General features: G+C 54.0%; 8 protein-coding genes across 13 annotated transcripts; 4 read left to right on the top strand and 4 right to left on the bottom strand.

The window, feature by feature from the left end:
- Window positions 1-1,048: 1,048 nt before the first annotated feature.
- Window positions 1,049-1,255, top strand: KVP18_004298 (uncharacterized protein; the record flags this gene model as incomplete). Its single annotated transcript, XM_067956792.1, has 1 exon — window positions 1,049-1,255. One exon carries the CDS (start codon window positions 1,049-1,051, stop codon window positions 1,253-1,255), a length of 207 nt encoding a protein of 68 aa, XP_067807164.1.
- A 547-nt stretch (window positions 1,256-1,802) lies between these two features.
- On the top strand, window positions 1,803-5,279 carry KVP18_004300 (uncharacterized protein; the record flags this gene model as incomplete). 3 transcript variants are annotated; one of them, XM_067956794.1, is made up of 3 exons in its annotated part: window positions 1,803-2,383; window positions 2,425-3,787; window positions 3,816-5,279. In XM_067956794.1, 3 exons carry the CDS (start codon window positions 1,803-1,805, stop codon window positions 5,277-5,279), a joined length of 3,408 nt encoding a protein of 1,135 aa, XP_067807166.1. The 3 variants fall into 3 exon arrangements, with proteins under 3 accessions (XP_067807166.1, XP_067807168.1, XP_067807167.1); XM_067956796.1 differs by lacking the exon at window positions 1,803-2,383 and having other exon boundaries at window positions 2,438-3,898; XM_067956795.1 differs by lacking the exons at window positions 1,803-2,383; window positions 2,425-3,787 and having other exon boundaries at window positions 3,906-5,279.
- Window positions 5,280-5,294: 15 nt separating this feature from the next.
- KVP18_004297 (uncharacterized protein) lies at window positions 5,295-6,478 on the bottom strand (the record flags this gene model as incomplete). 3 transcript variants are annotated; one of them, XM_067956790.1, is made up of 3 exons in its annotated part: window positions 5,295-6,032; window positions 6,061-6,181; window positions 6,210-6,478. In XM_067956790.1, the coding sequence occupies 3 exons, from the start codon at window positions 6,476-6,478 to the stop codon at window positions 5,295-5,297; spliced, it is 1,128 nt and encodes a 375-aa protein (XP_067807162.1). The 3 variants fall into 3 exon arrangements, with proteins under 3 accessions (XP_067807162.1, XP_067807161.1, XP_067807163.1); XM_067956789.1 differs by lacking the exons at window positions 6,061-6,181; window positions 6,210-6,478 and having other exon boundaries at window positions 5,295-6,011; XM_067956791.1 differs by lacking the exons at window positions 5,295-6,032; window positions 6,061-6,181 and having other exon boundaries at window positions 6,206-6,478.
- A 335-nt stretch (window positions 6,479-6,813) lies between these two features.
- On the bottom strand, window positions 6,814-8,694 carry KVP18_004299 (uncharacterized protein; the record flags this gene model as incomplete). Its single annotated transcript, XM_067956793.1, has 1 exon — window positions 6,814-8,694. One exon carries the CDS (start codon window positions 8,692-8,694, stop codon window positions 6,814-6,816), a length of 1,881 nt encoding a protein of 626 aa, XP_067807165.1.
- A 378-nt stretch (window positions 8,695-9,072) lies between these two features.
- KVP18_004301 (uncharacterized protein) lies at window positions 9,073-9,435 on the top strand (the record flags this gene model as incomplete). Its single annotated transcript, XM_067956797.1, has 1 exon — window positions 9,073-9,435. The coding sequence occupies one exon, from the start codon at window positions 9,073-9,075 to the stop codon at window positions 9,433-9,435; it is 363 nt and encodes a 120-aa protein (XP_067807169.1).
- Window positions 9,436-9,462: 27 nt separating this feature from the next.
- Window positions 9,463-11,720, bottom strand: KVP18_004302 (uncharacterized protein; the record flags this gene model as incomplete). Of its 2 annotated transcripts, none has more annotated exons than XM_067956798.1 (2): window positions 9,463-11,130; window positions 11,157-11,720. In XM_067956798.1, 2 exons carry the CDS (start codon window positions 11,718-11,720, stop codon window positions 9,463-9,465), a joined length of 2,232 nt encoding a protein of 743 aa, XP_067807170.1. The 2 variants fall into 2 exon arrangements, with proteins under 2 accessions (XP_067807170.1, XP_067807171.1); XM_067956799.1 differs by having other exon boundaries at window positions 11,202-11,720.
- Window positions 11,721-11,767: 47 nt separating this feature from the next.
- KVP18_004303 (uncharacterized protein) lies at window positions 11,768-12,448 on the bottom strand (the record flags this gene model as incomplete). Its single annotated transcript, XM_067956800.1, has 1 exon — window positions 11,768-12,448. One exon carries the CDS (start codon window positions 12,446-12,448, stop codon window positions 11,768-11,770), a length of 681 nt encoding a protein of 226 aa, XP_067807172.1.
- A 242-nt stretch (window positions 12,449-12,690) lies between these two features.
- On the top strand, window positions 12,691-13,165 carry KVP18_005235 (uncharacterized protein; the record flags this gene model as incomplete). Its single annotated transcript, XM_067949633.1, has 1 exon — window positions 12,691-13,165. A coding segment is annotated over one exon (475 nt), but the record flags the coding sequence as incomplete, so codon positions are not given.

Raw genomic sequence — 13,165 nt, 5'->3', positions numbered from 1 at the left:
CGAGGTAATCAGCTCCGCCGCTGCCAGTTACACGTCCCAGAGCAGCACTGACTTCGTTTACATCTCCAGTCAGTGGTAGTATGTTCTTATAACACACGTCCCGAGCGTAGATCGAAGGCAGATCTCCGTACTCACCGAACCCCAGGTACGGCAAAGGTTTATCTCCAAAGGTCGCCAACCCGTATACAGACTCGGGCCACCGCTCTTGTACATAGTCAAGCAGTTCTGTACCAACGTCATGCAGACGTTCTAGGAAAGGTTGAAATGAACCAGTGCGGTCCTGCAGATGCAGGATCTCGAACTTCAGAGGGCACGTTGCGCACTCTGGCGGAAGAGTGCAGCTAGGAACGTCAAGGAACTCCCTCAGGGAGTAGTTCCCGCCGAGTGGGCGAGAGTCCTCTGTGCCTCCCTGGTTGAACCACTCTGGTAGTTTGGCCGCAGCCATTGACAAAAGGCATAGGGTAAGAGTATTCATTGATGAATAGATAATGGAAGTTCGGTGTCATTTCCGATTCCCCATGAGTCATCATGAGTGTTACCCCCCATTAACGAAGTCATGTGGTCATTAAGTGCTGACGCTCTCTCGCCAACACACACACAAGGCGGCGGTTCTGGACTACAAAGAGAGAGTGACCAGCCCGCCGAAGACACTGCCTCTCTTTCAGCCACGCAAAGAAAACGGCCAACAACAGGCCGTCTAGCTTCACAGTCAGTGGGGACTTAAACTTAGACTTTGAGAGCTGGAACCCGAGATTCAGAGAGGCAACAACTGCAGGAGTAGCAGAGGCGGTTGATAGGGTATTTATCGCTGACGGCTTTCACGAAGGCCGCGTCCTACATCTTCTCCAAGCTGATCAGAGAAACTGTGGACGGCGGCAACTCTGGCAGTCATTGAGGACTCCTGCTTGCAGTATGCCAATGAGAACAATGTGTCAACGACCAGGAGCTAACAGTGAGGTTGCACAATACTAGACGTATGGCAGGGCGGCTGAGAGAGCACTTAAGAGGAGGGCGGGTGACATTTGTAGGATGTGACCTGTCTCATAGGATGTGGCTGATCGGGCATCGGTTGAAGATTGAGGAGGGTTTCATCTCCGACCATATGGTGATCAAGGTGGTCTCCGGAGGCCTAATCCTGCCAGTAACCATGCAGGCGGCACTCAGCTGGGAATCAGCTAGCTTCTCTGTAGGGCTGCTCACACATGACCTGCCTCACTCCGAACATGATGGAGGCCGGGGAGCTAGCGGATTCTAGGCGTCTTAAAGGAGTGTCCCCATCAGACAAAACCCACAAGAGCGTCGCATGTGGCAGCTACGGCTCAAACGTGGCGGCATGGTGGAGCCTGCGGCCCCAGACCCGACAGCGGATAGGAACACAGACTACGATCCAGCACGGTAAGGAGAGCAGTTGCACTACGAAAACAATTGCCAGACCGGTAAGGGACTCTACAGAGGAGGCCATACTCGAGACGACGCCATATGTGGACAAACAGCTACATTGAGGTAGCGGAGAACTGATTAAGCCTCACCTGCTCTGGCCAGCTTCAGGCGCTGTACTCCTCAGCTGCTACCTGAACGATCACCAGATAAGGTTCCTGAGTGCCCGGAGCTGGCGCTGGCGGTGGAAGAGCTGATTGAAAGGCAGTCGTATGCGACCCAGCTCACTATCAGTCTTCGCAGGGCGATCCTTGCTGCGCGTCTTCAAATTCCTAATGAGTCGTTATGAGTGTCGATCCCATCTTAAGAAGATTAAGACCGTGAACGCATCTCTTGCGTTCGACGACGTGCTGCGCCCGTTGTAAATGACGTATTACATGGACGCTCCGTACTCCGATGTGTCGTTTCGCACTGAGTCGGCCTGTATGAGGCGTCTCCGTGCGGTTTGGCTTTGGGGCTGCGCCTACGCACGATTTAAATTCGATGCGACCAGGCTGAACTGCTCTTCTCTCCCAGAATCTGAGCTGCAAGAGCAGTGGACCCAGACCCACATTAGGTTCGCGAAAAGATGTTGGGAGATCATGTCTGATTTAAGAGGCTGGTGGGTGAAAGTTGGCCAGTTTCTGTCAGCACGGTCTGACTTGCTGCCGCCAGTCTATCTCGAGCAGCTTCAGAAGCTGCACGATCGACTGCCGCCTGACCCCTTCCACACCATTAAGCACACCGTGGAGGCCGAACTTAGTATGTCGCTAACTTCCGCCCACACAGACTGCAGCCTTTCCGAGCTTTTTACCACGTTCGAGGAGCGACCTGTCGCGTCGGCGTCTATTGCCCAGGTGCACCGGGCAACGTTGATTGATGGAACGCCTGTGGTGGTTAAGGTGCAGCACGCTGGAGTCAGCGTGCTTCTCGCCCAAGATATGGACTCGTTGGTAAAACTCGCGCGGTTAGTGTACTTGTCCTGTGATCCATGTCACTCTTCTCCAGAGCTCTACACCTGATGGAAGGTGTCGACATCGATCTGGAGACGCTGCTGAAAGAGTGGCAGAGCTCTGCGCTGAGCGAGCTCGATTTCCGATTTGAGTCGATTCACCAGCAGAGAGCCGCACATGTCCTAGCCGAAGGCGGCTTCAACATATCCATCCCTACGGTATACGAGCAGTTCACGACTAAGAAGGTGTTGGTGATGGAGTACTGCGAAGGTAGGCGGATCTCTGACTTCGAGTCCTGCGAGGGACTGGACAAGGCTGCACTCTGCTACACCCTAGCTGACGCCTTCGCCTTTCAGCTTCTGCAACATGGACAGTTCCACAGCGACCCCCACCCCGGCAACATCATCCTCCGACGAAACTCAAGTGGCTGGGTCCCCGTCTTGCTGGACTGGGGTATGGTTCGCGAGGTCGAGCCTGCAGTACGCATCGCCTTCGCTGAGGCCGTCTACTACCTCTTGAACGGATCAGTAATGGGTGTTGTCGACTGTCTGTCAAACATGGGCTTTGAGTTCAAGTCACAGGCATCTGTGGACTTTGAGACCTACGTGGAGTCGTTCAAGAAATTTATCGGACAGAACAGCGAATCGAAACAACCACAGGCTAGGAGGGGAAAATGCGCGCTCAAATCCGCCACAGCCCGAAAGCAGCTGCTGGATAGCAATCCTCTTGTGGGTTGGCCAAGGCAATTCATGTGGCTCAGTCGCGTTATTTTCGTGCTTCAGGGTCTGGCCACTGACATGAATGTATCTGTGCCCTTCGCACAGATATTCCTGTGCCGGGCACAGAAGGTACTACGGGCTCGGTGGCAGCCCAATGTGCGTGTTTATGATTTGTACCCGATCGAGGGGTCCCTCCATCTATCGCCTCTGGAAGGACGGGTTCACCGACTGCTCGCAGAGCTACGAAGGCGGAATTTGGTGTTGGGATGCCAGGTGGCTGTCAGCCTTAGGGGGCGATTCGTTGTGGATCTTGTGTGTGGAAGGCAAGGTCCAGTAGACTACCGACCGGTGACAAAGGAAACGCTGTTTAACCCGGGTAACGCCTGGGCAGGAGTCCTTACTGGAGCCTTCCTCACTCTGATTGAGCCCGACACCCCAGAGGGCACCAGCAAGCAGCCGGAGGATTTGTGTGGACGGCTGAAATTACAGTTGAACGCAGAACGCTCATCTTTCTCGCCTCTGAGACTGAATGATCGAATCGGACAGCACTGGGACGGCTTCGTTCGATACGGTAAAGAAAAGACCACGATTCGCGACCTGCTGACACATAAGGCTGGGCTGGCGCGTGCACTCCCGGCGGACGTCACACTGTCTGACTGGATAGACAAGAGGCGCATGTTTAGAATGATAGAGGATGCGGTGAGATTACGGAGTGGCGGGCATGCAGATCACGTCCCAACCTGCAGAGCAATACGCACCAGTGACGTATGGCTTCTGTCTCGCGAAGATCGTGCGCTCTCCGGTGTATGATTTTAACATGCGGGAGCTGATCCATACCCGCATCATAACTCCCCTGGATCTGAGTCACGATATGCACGTCTTCATTCCAACCCTCACAGAGGACAAGCCAGGGGTGAAATCTGATCAGCCAGAGACGAAAACGAGCTCGCGCTTCCGACGTCTCTTTGGATGCTCGAGTAGGCCCACCAACGTAAGTGGCGATGGATCCCTCGAGATATTGGATGATGAGTCCGACACCAGTCCCCGCGGTCGAGACGTGAAGCCGCCTCGGAAGCTGGAACCCACCGAGTCCGTATGGCCTGACCCGTTCGTCGATTGGCGATCAGCGCGGAAGCTGGAGCCCATGTCTCCTGCTCGAAGGCGAAAGGCACACTTCGCCTGGGTGCCTGGAGGGCAAAGAACTGCCGCCGTTGGCTCCAGGTTGGCGTCCTCTCAGCGAGATAGCACTATAACGAGCATCCTCTCCAGCCAACAAGCCATCTGGAAGGCAATCACTAAGAGGAAACTGACGAAATCGAAGAGACGGTCTGTGGCCATCCCTGCCGACTGGGCGGTCCGTTTCAAGACGAAGCAGCAGAGAATTTACCGGAAGGCGTTGACTCGACGACGTGATGAGGTCTTCGGAAAACGGATTTCGGCAATAGAGATGTTCAAGCACAAGCCGCACCTCGTCGACCCCTTACTCTACGACTCTGCCCACATCATTGGTCGTGATATCCCCCCCCTAAGCGGACGTTGCACTGCCCGGGCCCTCGCAAAGTTCTACCAAGAAATGGGCCGTGCAACCCTCATTGATAAGGCCCTCCTGGCTGAGGTACGTTCCCCAGAGCTCTACGACAACAGTATCGATTCCATGATAGCAACCGGAGGCTTTTCCACCGTCTTCGGCTTAGGCTATCAGTTGTTTCCTATTGAGCGTCGAGGTCGACAGCCCTTCGCTGTCGCGTCCGCTCGCCCAGGCGTCGCGCGCAAACCGCAGATACCGCTTCCACAAACAGAGACACCAGTTCGCATAGTACCCTGCGACCAGGACTTCAACAAGCTGATCGAGGACGACTTCAGCCCACCTCCGCAGCCAACCCCATCTGCTGGGCCACCGAGTGTGTCAGTGGGGTTTGGCTGTTCTGATATTGGTGGATGCTTGGGGGTGGCCTTTCCGGAGCTCGACCTGAGCATCGCCATCACGGTTAATGACTTCCTCACTGGTTCTCATGTGGCACATGAGGTGCTCGAGTTCGTTCTCACTCACCTAAACTACAGGCAAGCGCCTTCAGTATGTGGACCAGATGCGAAGCAGGCATCAGATCTGGTTCAGGGAGCCCTGCTCCAGCGCCAAGAGGCAGACGCGGCCTACAAGCGAGCCGTTAGGAAGCGCCCTGATGATGAGTAGTGCGTAAGAATTGTATTATTCGCTCCGAGAAGCCACGGCAGTCCAGACTAACTCCATTACTCGGGCGTGTGAGTCCTGCAGACGGTCCATCTCCGATTGGAGCTTCCTGGCCCGCAGTAGCTGTTCACGTCCGCGAGCCTCGGCTTGCAGAACTCGCGCTGCTACTGCGTCGAGGCCATGAAGTTTCGAGGGGTCCAGCTCACTCCAAAGGCCGTCAATTGTAGCCAAGTCATTAGCAACGCTCTTCAGCAACTCCGCATGGCTCAACACGATGACTTTTTTGCGGTCGTACTCTGCTAAGCAATGCGACAGATCTGAGAACCCCTCAGAGCGCAGCACGTCTTCTAACGCGTCGAGTTTGATCATGAGGTCAGCGTAGCCTGGAATCTGCTTGAAAAACCTGTCAACTATGAGTTGCATCTGAATCACAACCTTCCCCAAGGACGTTCCTTGGTGGCCCTCCCAGTATGTCTGCAGCAGGTACCGCAGTTCCAATGTGAGTCGTTCCGCAGGGGTGACAGTGGTGAAGGGATCTTTGTCACACACCACCTGCACCTCTCGATCCGTCAAAGGGTTGAATATAGCTGCGAGTCCAGCGTTAAAATCACTCTCCTCGGAGTCACTACTTGCTGCTGCAGTCTCATCTCGGTTGAGATGCGGGCTTTTTCGTTCACCCAGGTACGCCCTGCACCGCTGCAGCCTCTGCTCCAGCCCTTCCACAGCCGAGAGCATGTCCAACGGGGTATCCACTCTCTGAGTGCGTTTCCCATGTGCGGCTCACCGCACCTGGCTTCGGCAAGGGTGGCAGCAGGGACACCTGCAGTCCTGTCGCACGCGCTTTCTCCCCGCGTCGACTCCTACCCCCAGCTGCCAACACTCGTGAAAAGTCGAGGGCTTCAAGTCTGCGTCATAGGCCAGTCCAGGTCTCACCTGCTCTCCGGCTTCTCTCGAGTCTCCTTCGTGGACGGCGGCTTGGAGAGTGGCGATTGGAGCGAGCTTCCTATTGATGCCGATCGGGCGTCATCCAGAGTGGTTTTCTTCGATACCGTTCCTTTGGCATCGTTCAACGAGCTTTTCTTCGATACCGTTCCTTTGGCATCGTTCAACGAGCTTTTCTTCGATACCGTTCCTTTGGCGTCATCCAACGAGCTTTGCTTCGATACCGTTCCTTTGGCGTCATCCAACGAGCTCCCCTTCATTGCTGCCAATCGCAAACTGCCTTCTCGTGAGACACCGCTGCCGCCCTGGCTAGCGTCCAGGTCGGATTCCTTGCTCAGTTGGGATGCGCTTTTCAATGGGAACCCCGTAGAACCTGCTGAAGGTCGTCTAGCGACGAGGATTTCACGTGTACGTTTCCTTTCCAGGGGTGGATTCTGCGGCTCCTCTCGATAGTCACTCTGCGTACCGACGGAACGAGCCGCCCACCATGCCCCCAATACTTCCGTATTTACCGATACCTCCCACAATCCATCTCTTTGTCGCTGCGTCTACGCTACCTGCCGCCCAAACCCCAGTGGCTCCCTGTGCACCAATACTAACGTGACATTTTTCGACGACTAAACTTTTGCGAACGTCCGGACAGGACAGTGGTCTGGGGCAGCAGGTTGGTGGTCGTCACACTCCGCGAAGAGGTGAATGCCGGGCCGTTCTCGGACAGGTCTGTGGAAGTCTGCACTAGTCTAGTGGGCCCTCGAGGGTTAGCGCGTTTAAATCCAAGGAGGGGGTACATTGGGAAGTTGGTAGCGACACTATCAGCGTCGGCTTCGGGCAGCATCTCGTTGATGACATGGCCCTCGGCGTTGAACAGCATCGCGGTGCCACCGCAAGCTACAGTCTTGGTCTGGGGATCGGTCCGCAAAAAAGGAATCAGATTGCTCAAAGACTCCCCGTTGTGTTTCACCTTTAGATCGGCAGGGTCCACGTTAGGGTTCACATTGCGTGTAACCGTCTCCACTTCAGTCATCCTCTCGACAAGATCTTCAGAAAGAAGATGTCGGTTTAGGGTTAGACACAGCGAGTTGTAAAACTGGTCGGAGAACTCAGCCATCTCCATTTTGAAATGCTCAGCTTTCTCTCTGTAGGGGCCGTCCATAGGTACCTCCACCGGTACAGGGACGAATACAGTCACGACCTTCAGCATTGGTTCGTAAACCTTGGCCTGGAAGGGAGTGACTTCTCCTGGAGTCGAGACTATCGGCTGGAGCTTGGTTGAGATAGAGACGGGTACTCTCTTGTCGTGAAAACGGTCTACGATTACCGGCTTCTCAACAATAATCTCTTTGGGATGTTCGATGACCTTGCCCATCACCTGGCGCTCGACGATTCGCTCTTGTTTTACAGGCTTCACCACTTCAACTCTGACCCGCTTTTCCACTTCCTGTCTCACCGGAACAGTGACATACTTCACCACCTCCTCGATCTCGGGTACCTCAACGATTTTGTCCACGTACTCAACCTGCGGAACCTCGACCAGTGTCTCGACCCACTCGATTTTCTCGACTTCAATCGTTTTGTACTCTATTTCTCTGCGGGGTTCAGCCTCTGGAGCGCGCTGACTGGGTCTGTCACGAGCAGTGGCCCGAGCGCGCCGCGCAGACCTATCCGGCTTGCGGCGTGTAGGCGCGCGTTCGCTGGGACTGGGAGTCGCACTGCTTTCTGAGAAGGATTCTGACACCGAGAAGACCTCGGAGCTGCTCGTGGAGTGTCGGTAAATTTCCCGCTTCGGGTTGGAGGTGCGCGTATCAGACTTTCGGAGTCTAGCCTCGCGAGTACGAGACTCGCGAGGCTCGCGGCTGTCACGGACGTCACGGACATCCCGGACATCCCGAACATCCCGAACATCACGGACATCCCGAACATCCCGAACATCCCGAACATCCCGAACATCCCGGGCCTCGCGTATATCGCGTAGGCGACGCTCGTGCTTCCTGGCAGGTTTCGCCATGTGCGAGTCGGAAAATTCGCTGTAGTCGCTGCTGTGGGTGAGTGAGGGCGTCTCCTCATCCGACATGTCGCTGAATTCGGACTCAGACAGGGTCGGCCTTCGTCTTCTCCTAGTTCCTCGCCCCATGGTACTCATCAGTTCGGATGCAACGTCATAGAGAGAACCCATATCCGAGATGTTGTCGTCCGTAGTGTCTAGCAGTCGCTTGCCAAGGAGCTCATTTACATGCTTTGCGGTGGCCTGGTCTCGATCAGAGCGTCCACGGATAGTCACGCGAGATCTAGGCAATCGACTGGCAATTTTATCCAACAGTCGGGGTACGATCTCATCCAGTTGTGCTTCGGGAATTTCGAAGTCTTCCTCTTCTCGCCGCCCTGAGGGACTGAGGCGACAGATGGCTAGACGAACCACATCGTCTCTCTTCTTCGGCTTGCGTCTCCTCTCCTCGCGACGGGGCAAACGACGACGCATGCTTGCTCAAAATGGCAAATTATTGCTACATGAAGTAGTATTCCATGGCTCAGCGGCTCTTAGCTCCGCTCTTATCCCGAACCACTGCAGCGAATCGCCAGGACTCCAGTTGCGCTGTGATACATGACGCATCCAGAATTTTTGTAGTAATCAGAACATTGCGCACCAATTAAACAGTGTTCAATCTGTTGATATGCGCCGGAAACGCGTAAGGTTCATAGTCAAAACGAAGCGTAGCACAATTATGTCGCCCCAGTTGCGCTACAAACCAAAACTTATCCAAAGTCCCAGCACACACGTCACAGTTTCAAGCATCATCTATTATATTTTTCGCTCATCGTTCTTTGCGAATACGATGTGTGCGATTCCCTCATTTTCATGGAGCACTCTGATGAGTTCCTCATGACGCCCCCTGTGGGGTTTAAGTTCATTCCTAAGCAAGAAGCTGTCTGTGGTAAGAGTGGCTGCTTTGATTGTTTCGATATCTACTGTGAGCGGTGCGACTCAAAAGACAGACGGATAGTCGAGCTAGAAATGCGGAACAACGACTTGACAAAGTACATCACCCAGCTTCAAGGTCGGGTGTTCGGCACAAGGCCAAAGAACGCTGCCACTGAATCAGGACAAGCAGGGCAGCCCTTCGGCTTCGTACAATCCCCTGTCATGTACGATCCGAATCTGGATCTAAGCTACGTTGCCACCACCAGTTTCGCTCCTGCAGCTGGAGTAGGTAACACGTGACGTGTAAATCAGTATTCTGATGTTGAGTCATCCTGAAGGTGTAACGCTCATCGGAGAAACACTAATGCATGTCGCACTTTCCTCGTCCCCGCTAGCCTTCAGCACCTCGCGGAGCAAGCCTACTTCTTCGTAGAGGACGTCACGCCTGTACATAAGCCGCATAAGCGGAACGTTTGTCTTACTGAGGTCGTTGCCGTCGGGGCCGATGTTGTAGTTCTCTCCTAGCCAATGGCGCTTCATGCGCGGCTCGAAGCCAGAATGGAGGCAGCTGTTGCGCGCGAGCTCACAAAGGTCCACTGGGGTAAGTTTGTATGTGTGAGCAACAACCGAGTACTCCTCCAGAAGCGGCTCCTTCGTGAAGTGGAACATCAGCGGATCGTCGGAGGAGAGGGACACATTGAGACCGCGCTTGAAGAATATGGGGAGTGGGTTCTTCTCAAGCTCCAAAAACAAGGCGTTATTCGAGAGCGGGGACATCGCGATGGGAATCTGCTTCAGATAGTAAAGGTACTGCAGACAGGGGCTTTTCTTAAGAAGAATCCCGTGGTTGATTCCGTCTGCGAGGAGGAAGCAGGACCCCAGATGGGAGATGTTACCGGCTTCCCCGCAGTGAGGTCGGAAGGACAGCGTGCGCATTCCCCTGGCGTTGAGAAAAAGGTTCAGCACTCTTATGTTGGCGAACATGTAATACATGTAGTAGTGGTATGGCGGATTCTCCGTTCGGGTCCACTCTTCTGGGGGTGGGAAGTCACTGGTGGTGGTGGCTTTGCTCTCATCATCCACCGAATCCCACCCTACCACGTTTTGTAACATCCAAAAAATGTCGGGGTGTTCCTGGGGTCGCGCGATTGCCTCAAAGAGAGGATGGAAGACGTTATAGAGCCAGTCTGCAAACGACTTGACGACACCCACCCGACGGTACACAGAGTACAGGCGGGGGACCTGCACCAGCCAGCGTACATTGGCTGACTGGAGTGCGTTCTTTCGCATCCAAGACGCGAGTTTCTGCCACTCATTGGGCGCCTTGCCATAGATTGACACTCGCCACTCGTAGTACTGATATTTTTCCTCTTCGTACTGGTTGATCACCTCCTGAGTGATCTCCGCCAGGTACTTGCCCTGGAGGTGATTGTCGGTCTTGAGAAAGACCTCTCGCAGCGTAGACAAACCGAAAGGGTTGTACTTGTGATTGAACACGTCAAATCGGTGGAAGCAAGAGCCAAGGGCGGAGACGTCCAGGTGATCCAGACTAGTCTCCCAGGCAGACTGATTCATTTCATGGGCAAAGACGGCCTTCAGAGTCATAGGGCCCTCAGGCCCAATTTTAACGACCTCATCACCCGAATGATGGAACTTGTGCCGTATGAACCGAAGGAGATGCTTCTGGTGCATGCACGCAGAGTGGTGAATATGGGTGTCTACTTTTCGTACGTTGTAGAAGTCGCGATGTGGATTGTTCTTCACGATCATCTGCTCCTTCTTACTGTTGTAGGCAACATGGAGCTCGAATCGATTCTGCATGATTTTTAGTCTATTGTAGCAGTAGGCCTTCACCGCAGGATGGGTAACGGCCTTCATGACGTCGAATATCGCAGAGAGGTACTTATCCGCGCTAGGCAGCCAGCGGTCTTCCCATAGAAGTCTGTCCGTTTCGATGAAGGGGTTCTCGGGGTCGAAATAGATGTTGAGTACGCCCTGGGAGGTAAATAAAGCCAAATGACCAAAACAAAATGTGGAATGCTCAACAGATAGCATAGAGTCCTTACGTTGACCATTTCGCTGGTTGCGGCGGTGTTCAGTGGCATATCCAGGTCCCCCTTACGGGCAAATTCCGGCTCCGTGGAGATCTCGCCACGTACTGACCCTCGGCTTTGACGCTCCTGCACGAAGGGGGACTCCCGGCAGCAGAAACGAACTATGAACTCGTCGCGGAGCAGCATGACCTTGGCTAGCTCCTGAACCACGTCGAAAATCTCTGCCTTGTCCTTTTTGGTCAGGAAGATCCGAGGCAGCTCAGGCAGGCTGACCATGTCTAGGTCCGCTGGCTCCTCATGGCTGAACCGCGACTCAGATTCAATGTTGGGTCCAAAGAGTTTGTCGTGGTAGGGAGTTTTTTCCTCGTTCGCAGAATGGATGAAGTCGGCAACAATGTTCCATCGAGATGGATTGTCTGTGAATTTTGTCGCATTCGCATCAGTAGCGTCTGCTTTGAAGAGACGTTTGATGTCCGCGTTCAGGTGAACGATATTCTCTTCCACAGGATCCTCCGACACTCGAAAAGGCATAGAATTATTGTTTGGATTTCGATCGGTGACACATCATGTCAGACACACTACAGTTTGTTAAACGACACAATCTCCGCGGACTGCACCAGCTGCGCCTCCTCCTCCTCATCATCTCCAGCGTCCCGACGCTTGATGTAGGCCGTAGCTTGCTCAGCATTCATACCGACGCACTCAATCTTCTCGAGAATCTCGTCAGTCTCCACAAGAGCGTCAATGATCGTGCAGGACATCTGCAACTTCTCAATGCCGAATCCAACGGGCAGACGCTTGGATGATTCACCCCATGACACGCCCTCCATGACGATTTCACGTACGAAGCCCTCGACCTGCGAGAGGTCCACGTCGGTGGACATAGGCTTGATGTGGATAACCAGAGACGACTTGTTGATAACAACCTTCTTCGCCTTCTGGACCGGCTTCGCAGGAATAGTCATCTTGGCAGGCGCCTCGCCATCATCAGCGAAAGGGTCAAACTCATCGTCCTCATCCACCTCAACGAGCTTGCCTTTGGCGAAGTTCGTCTTCTCGTAGGCCGAGAAGGAGTTGATGTGGTTAAACCAACGCAGTGCGTTCTTGTACTGTGCAGACGGCGTGGTCGAAAGCTTGCTAAGGACCAGCACATCATCCTGAGTGGGCTCAAAGCCGGTCACATAAGACTCTTTAAGAAGGTGGGTGTTAAGCTCCTTCAACCCAGCCTCAGTCTTGACAGTCTTCAGATCGATAGCCATGGTCGCCGATTATGCCAAATTTTATGCAGTCCTTCATATGATTTTCCCCGTGGGGCGGCAACCAGTGAGTGAGATAGATCGTTGGCGTCTTGCGATCCAATTGAGGAGCATCAGTCAAACCCAGACCCCGGACCGTCGACATGAGTATCTCATTTTTCGTTCTCTAGGAGACATGAGTATCTCATTGTGGGGGTACTCTCATAATGTTTGCCAACACAACCCCCATCAATTAAATTCATCCAATGCATACAGTTGTTCTTTGCCTCTTCTCGTTGGCGTCGGCCAAACTACCAGAGTGGTTCAACCAGGGAGGCACAGAGGACTCTCGCCCACTCGGCGGGAACTACTCCCTGAGGGAGTTCCTTGACGTTCCTAGCTGCACCCTTCCGCCAGAGTGCGCAACGTGCCCTCTGAAGTTCGAGATCCTGCATCTGCAGGACCGCACTGGTTCATTTCAACCTTTCCTAGAACGTCTGCATGACGTTGGTACAGAACTGCTTGACTATGTGCAAGAGCGGTGGCCCGAGTCTGTATACGGGTTGGCGACCTTTGGAGATAAACCTTTGCCATACCTAGGGTTCGGTGAGTACGGAGATCTGCCTTCGATCTACGCTCGGGATGTGTGTTATAAGAACATACTACCACTGACTGGAGATGTGAACGAAGTCAGTGCTGCTCTGGGACGTGTAACTGGCAGCGGCGGAGCTGATTACCTCG

This window comes from the organism of the source record quoted next (assembly GCF_019968955.1).
Source record: "MAG: Porospora cf. gigantea A chromosome Unknown PgA_NODE_643_length_13165_cov_559.263, whole genome shotgun sequence".
NCBI lineage: Eukaryota > Apicomplexa > Conoidasida > Eugregarinorida > Porosporidae > Porospora > Porospora cf. gigantea A.
This window is presented reverse-complemented; position numbering and strand designations above follow the sequence as displayed.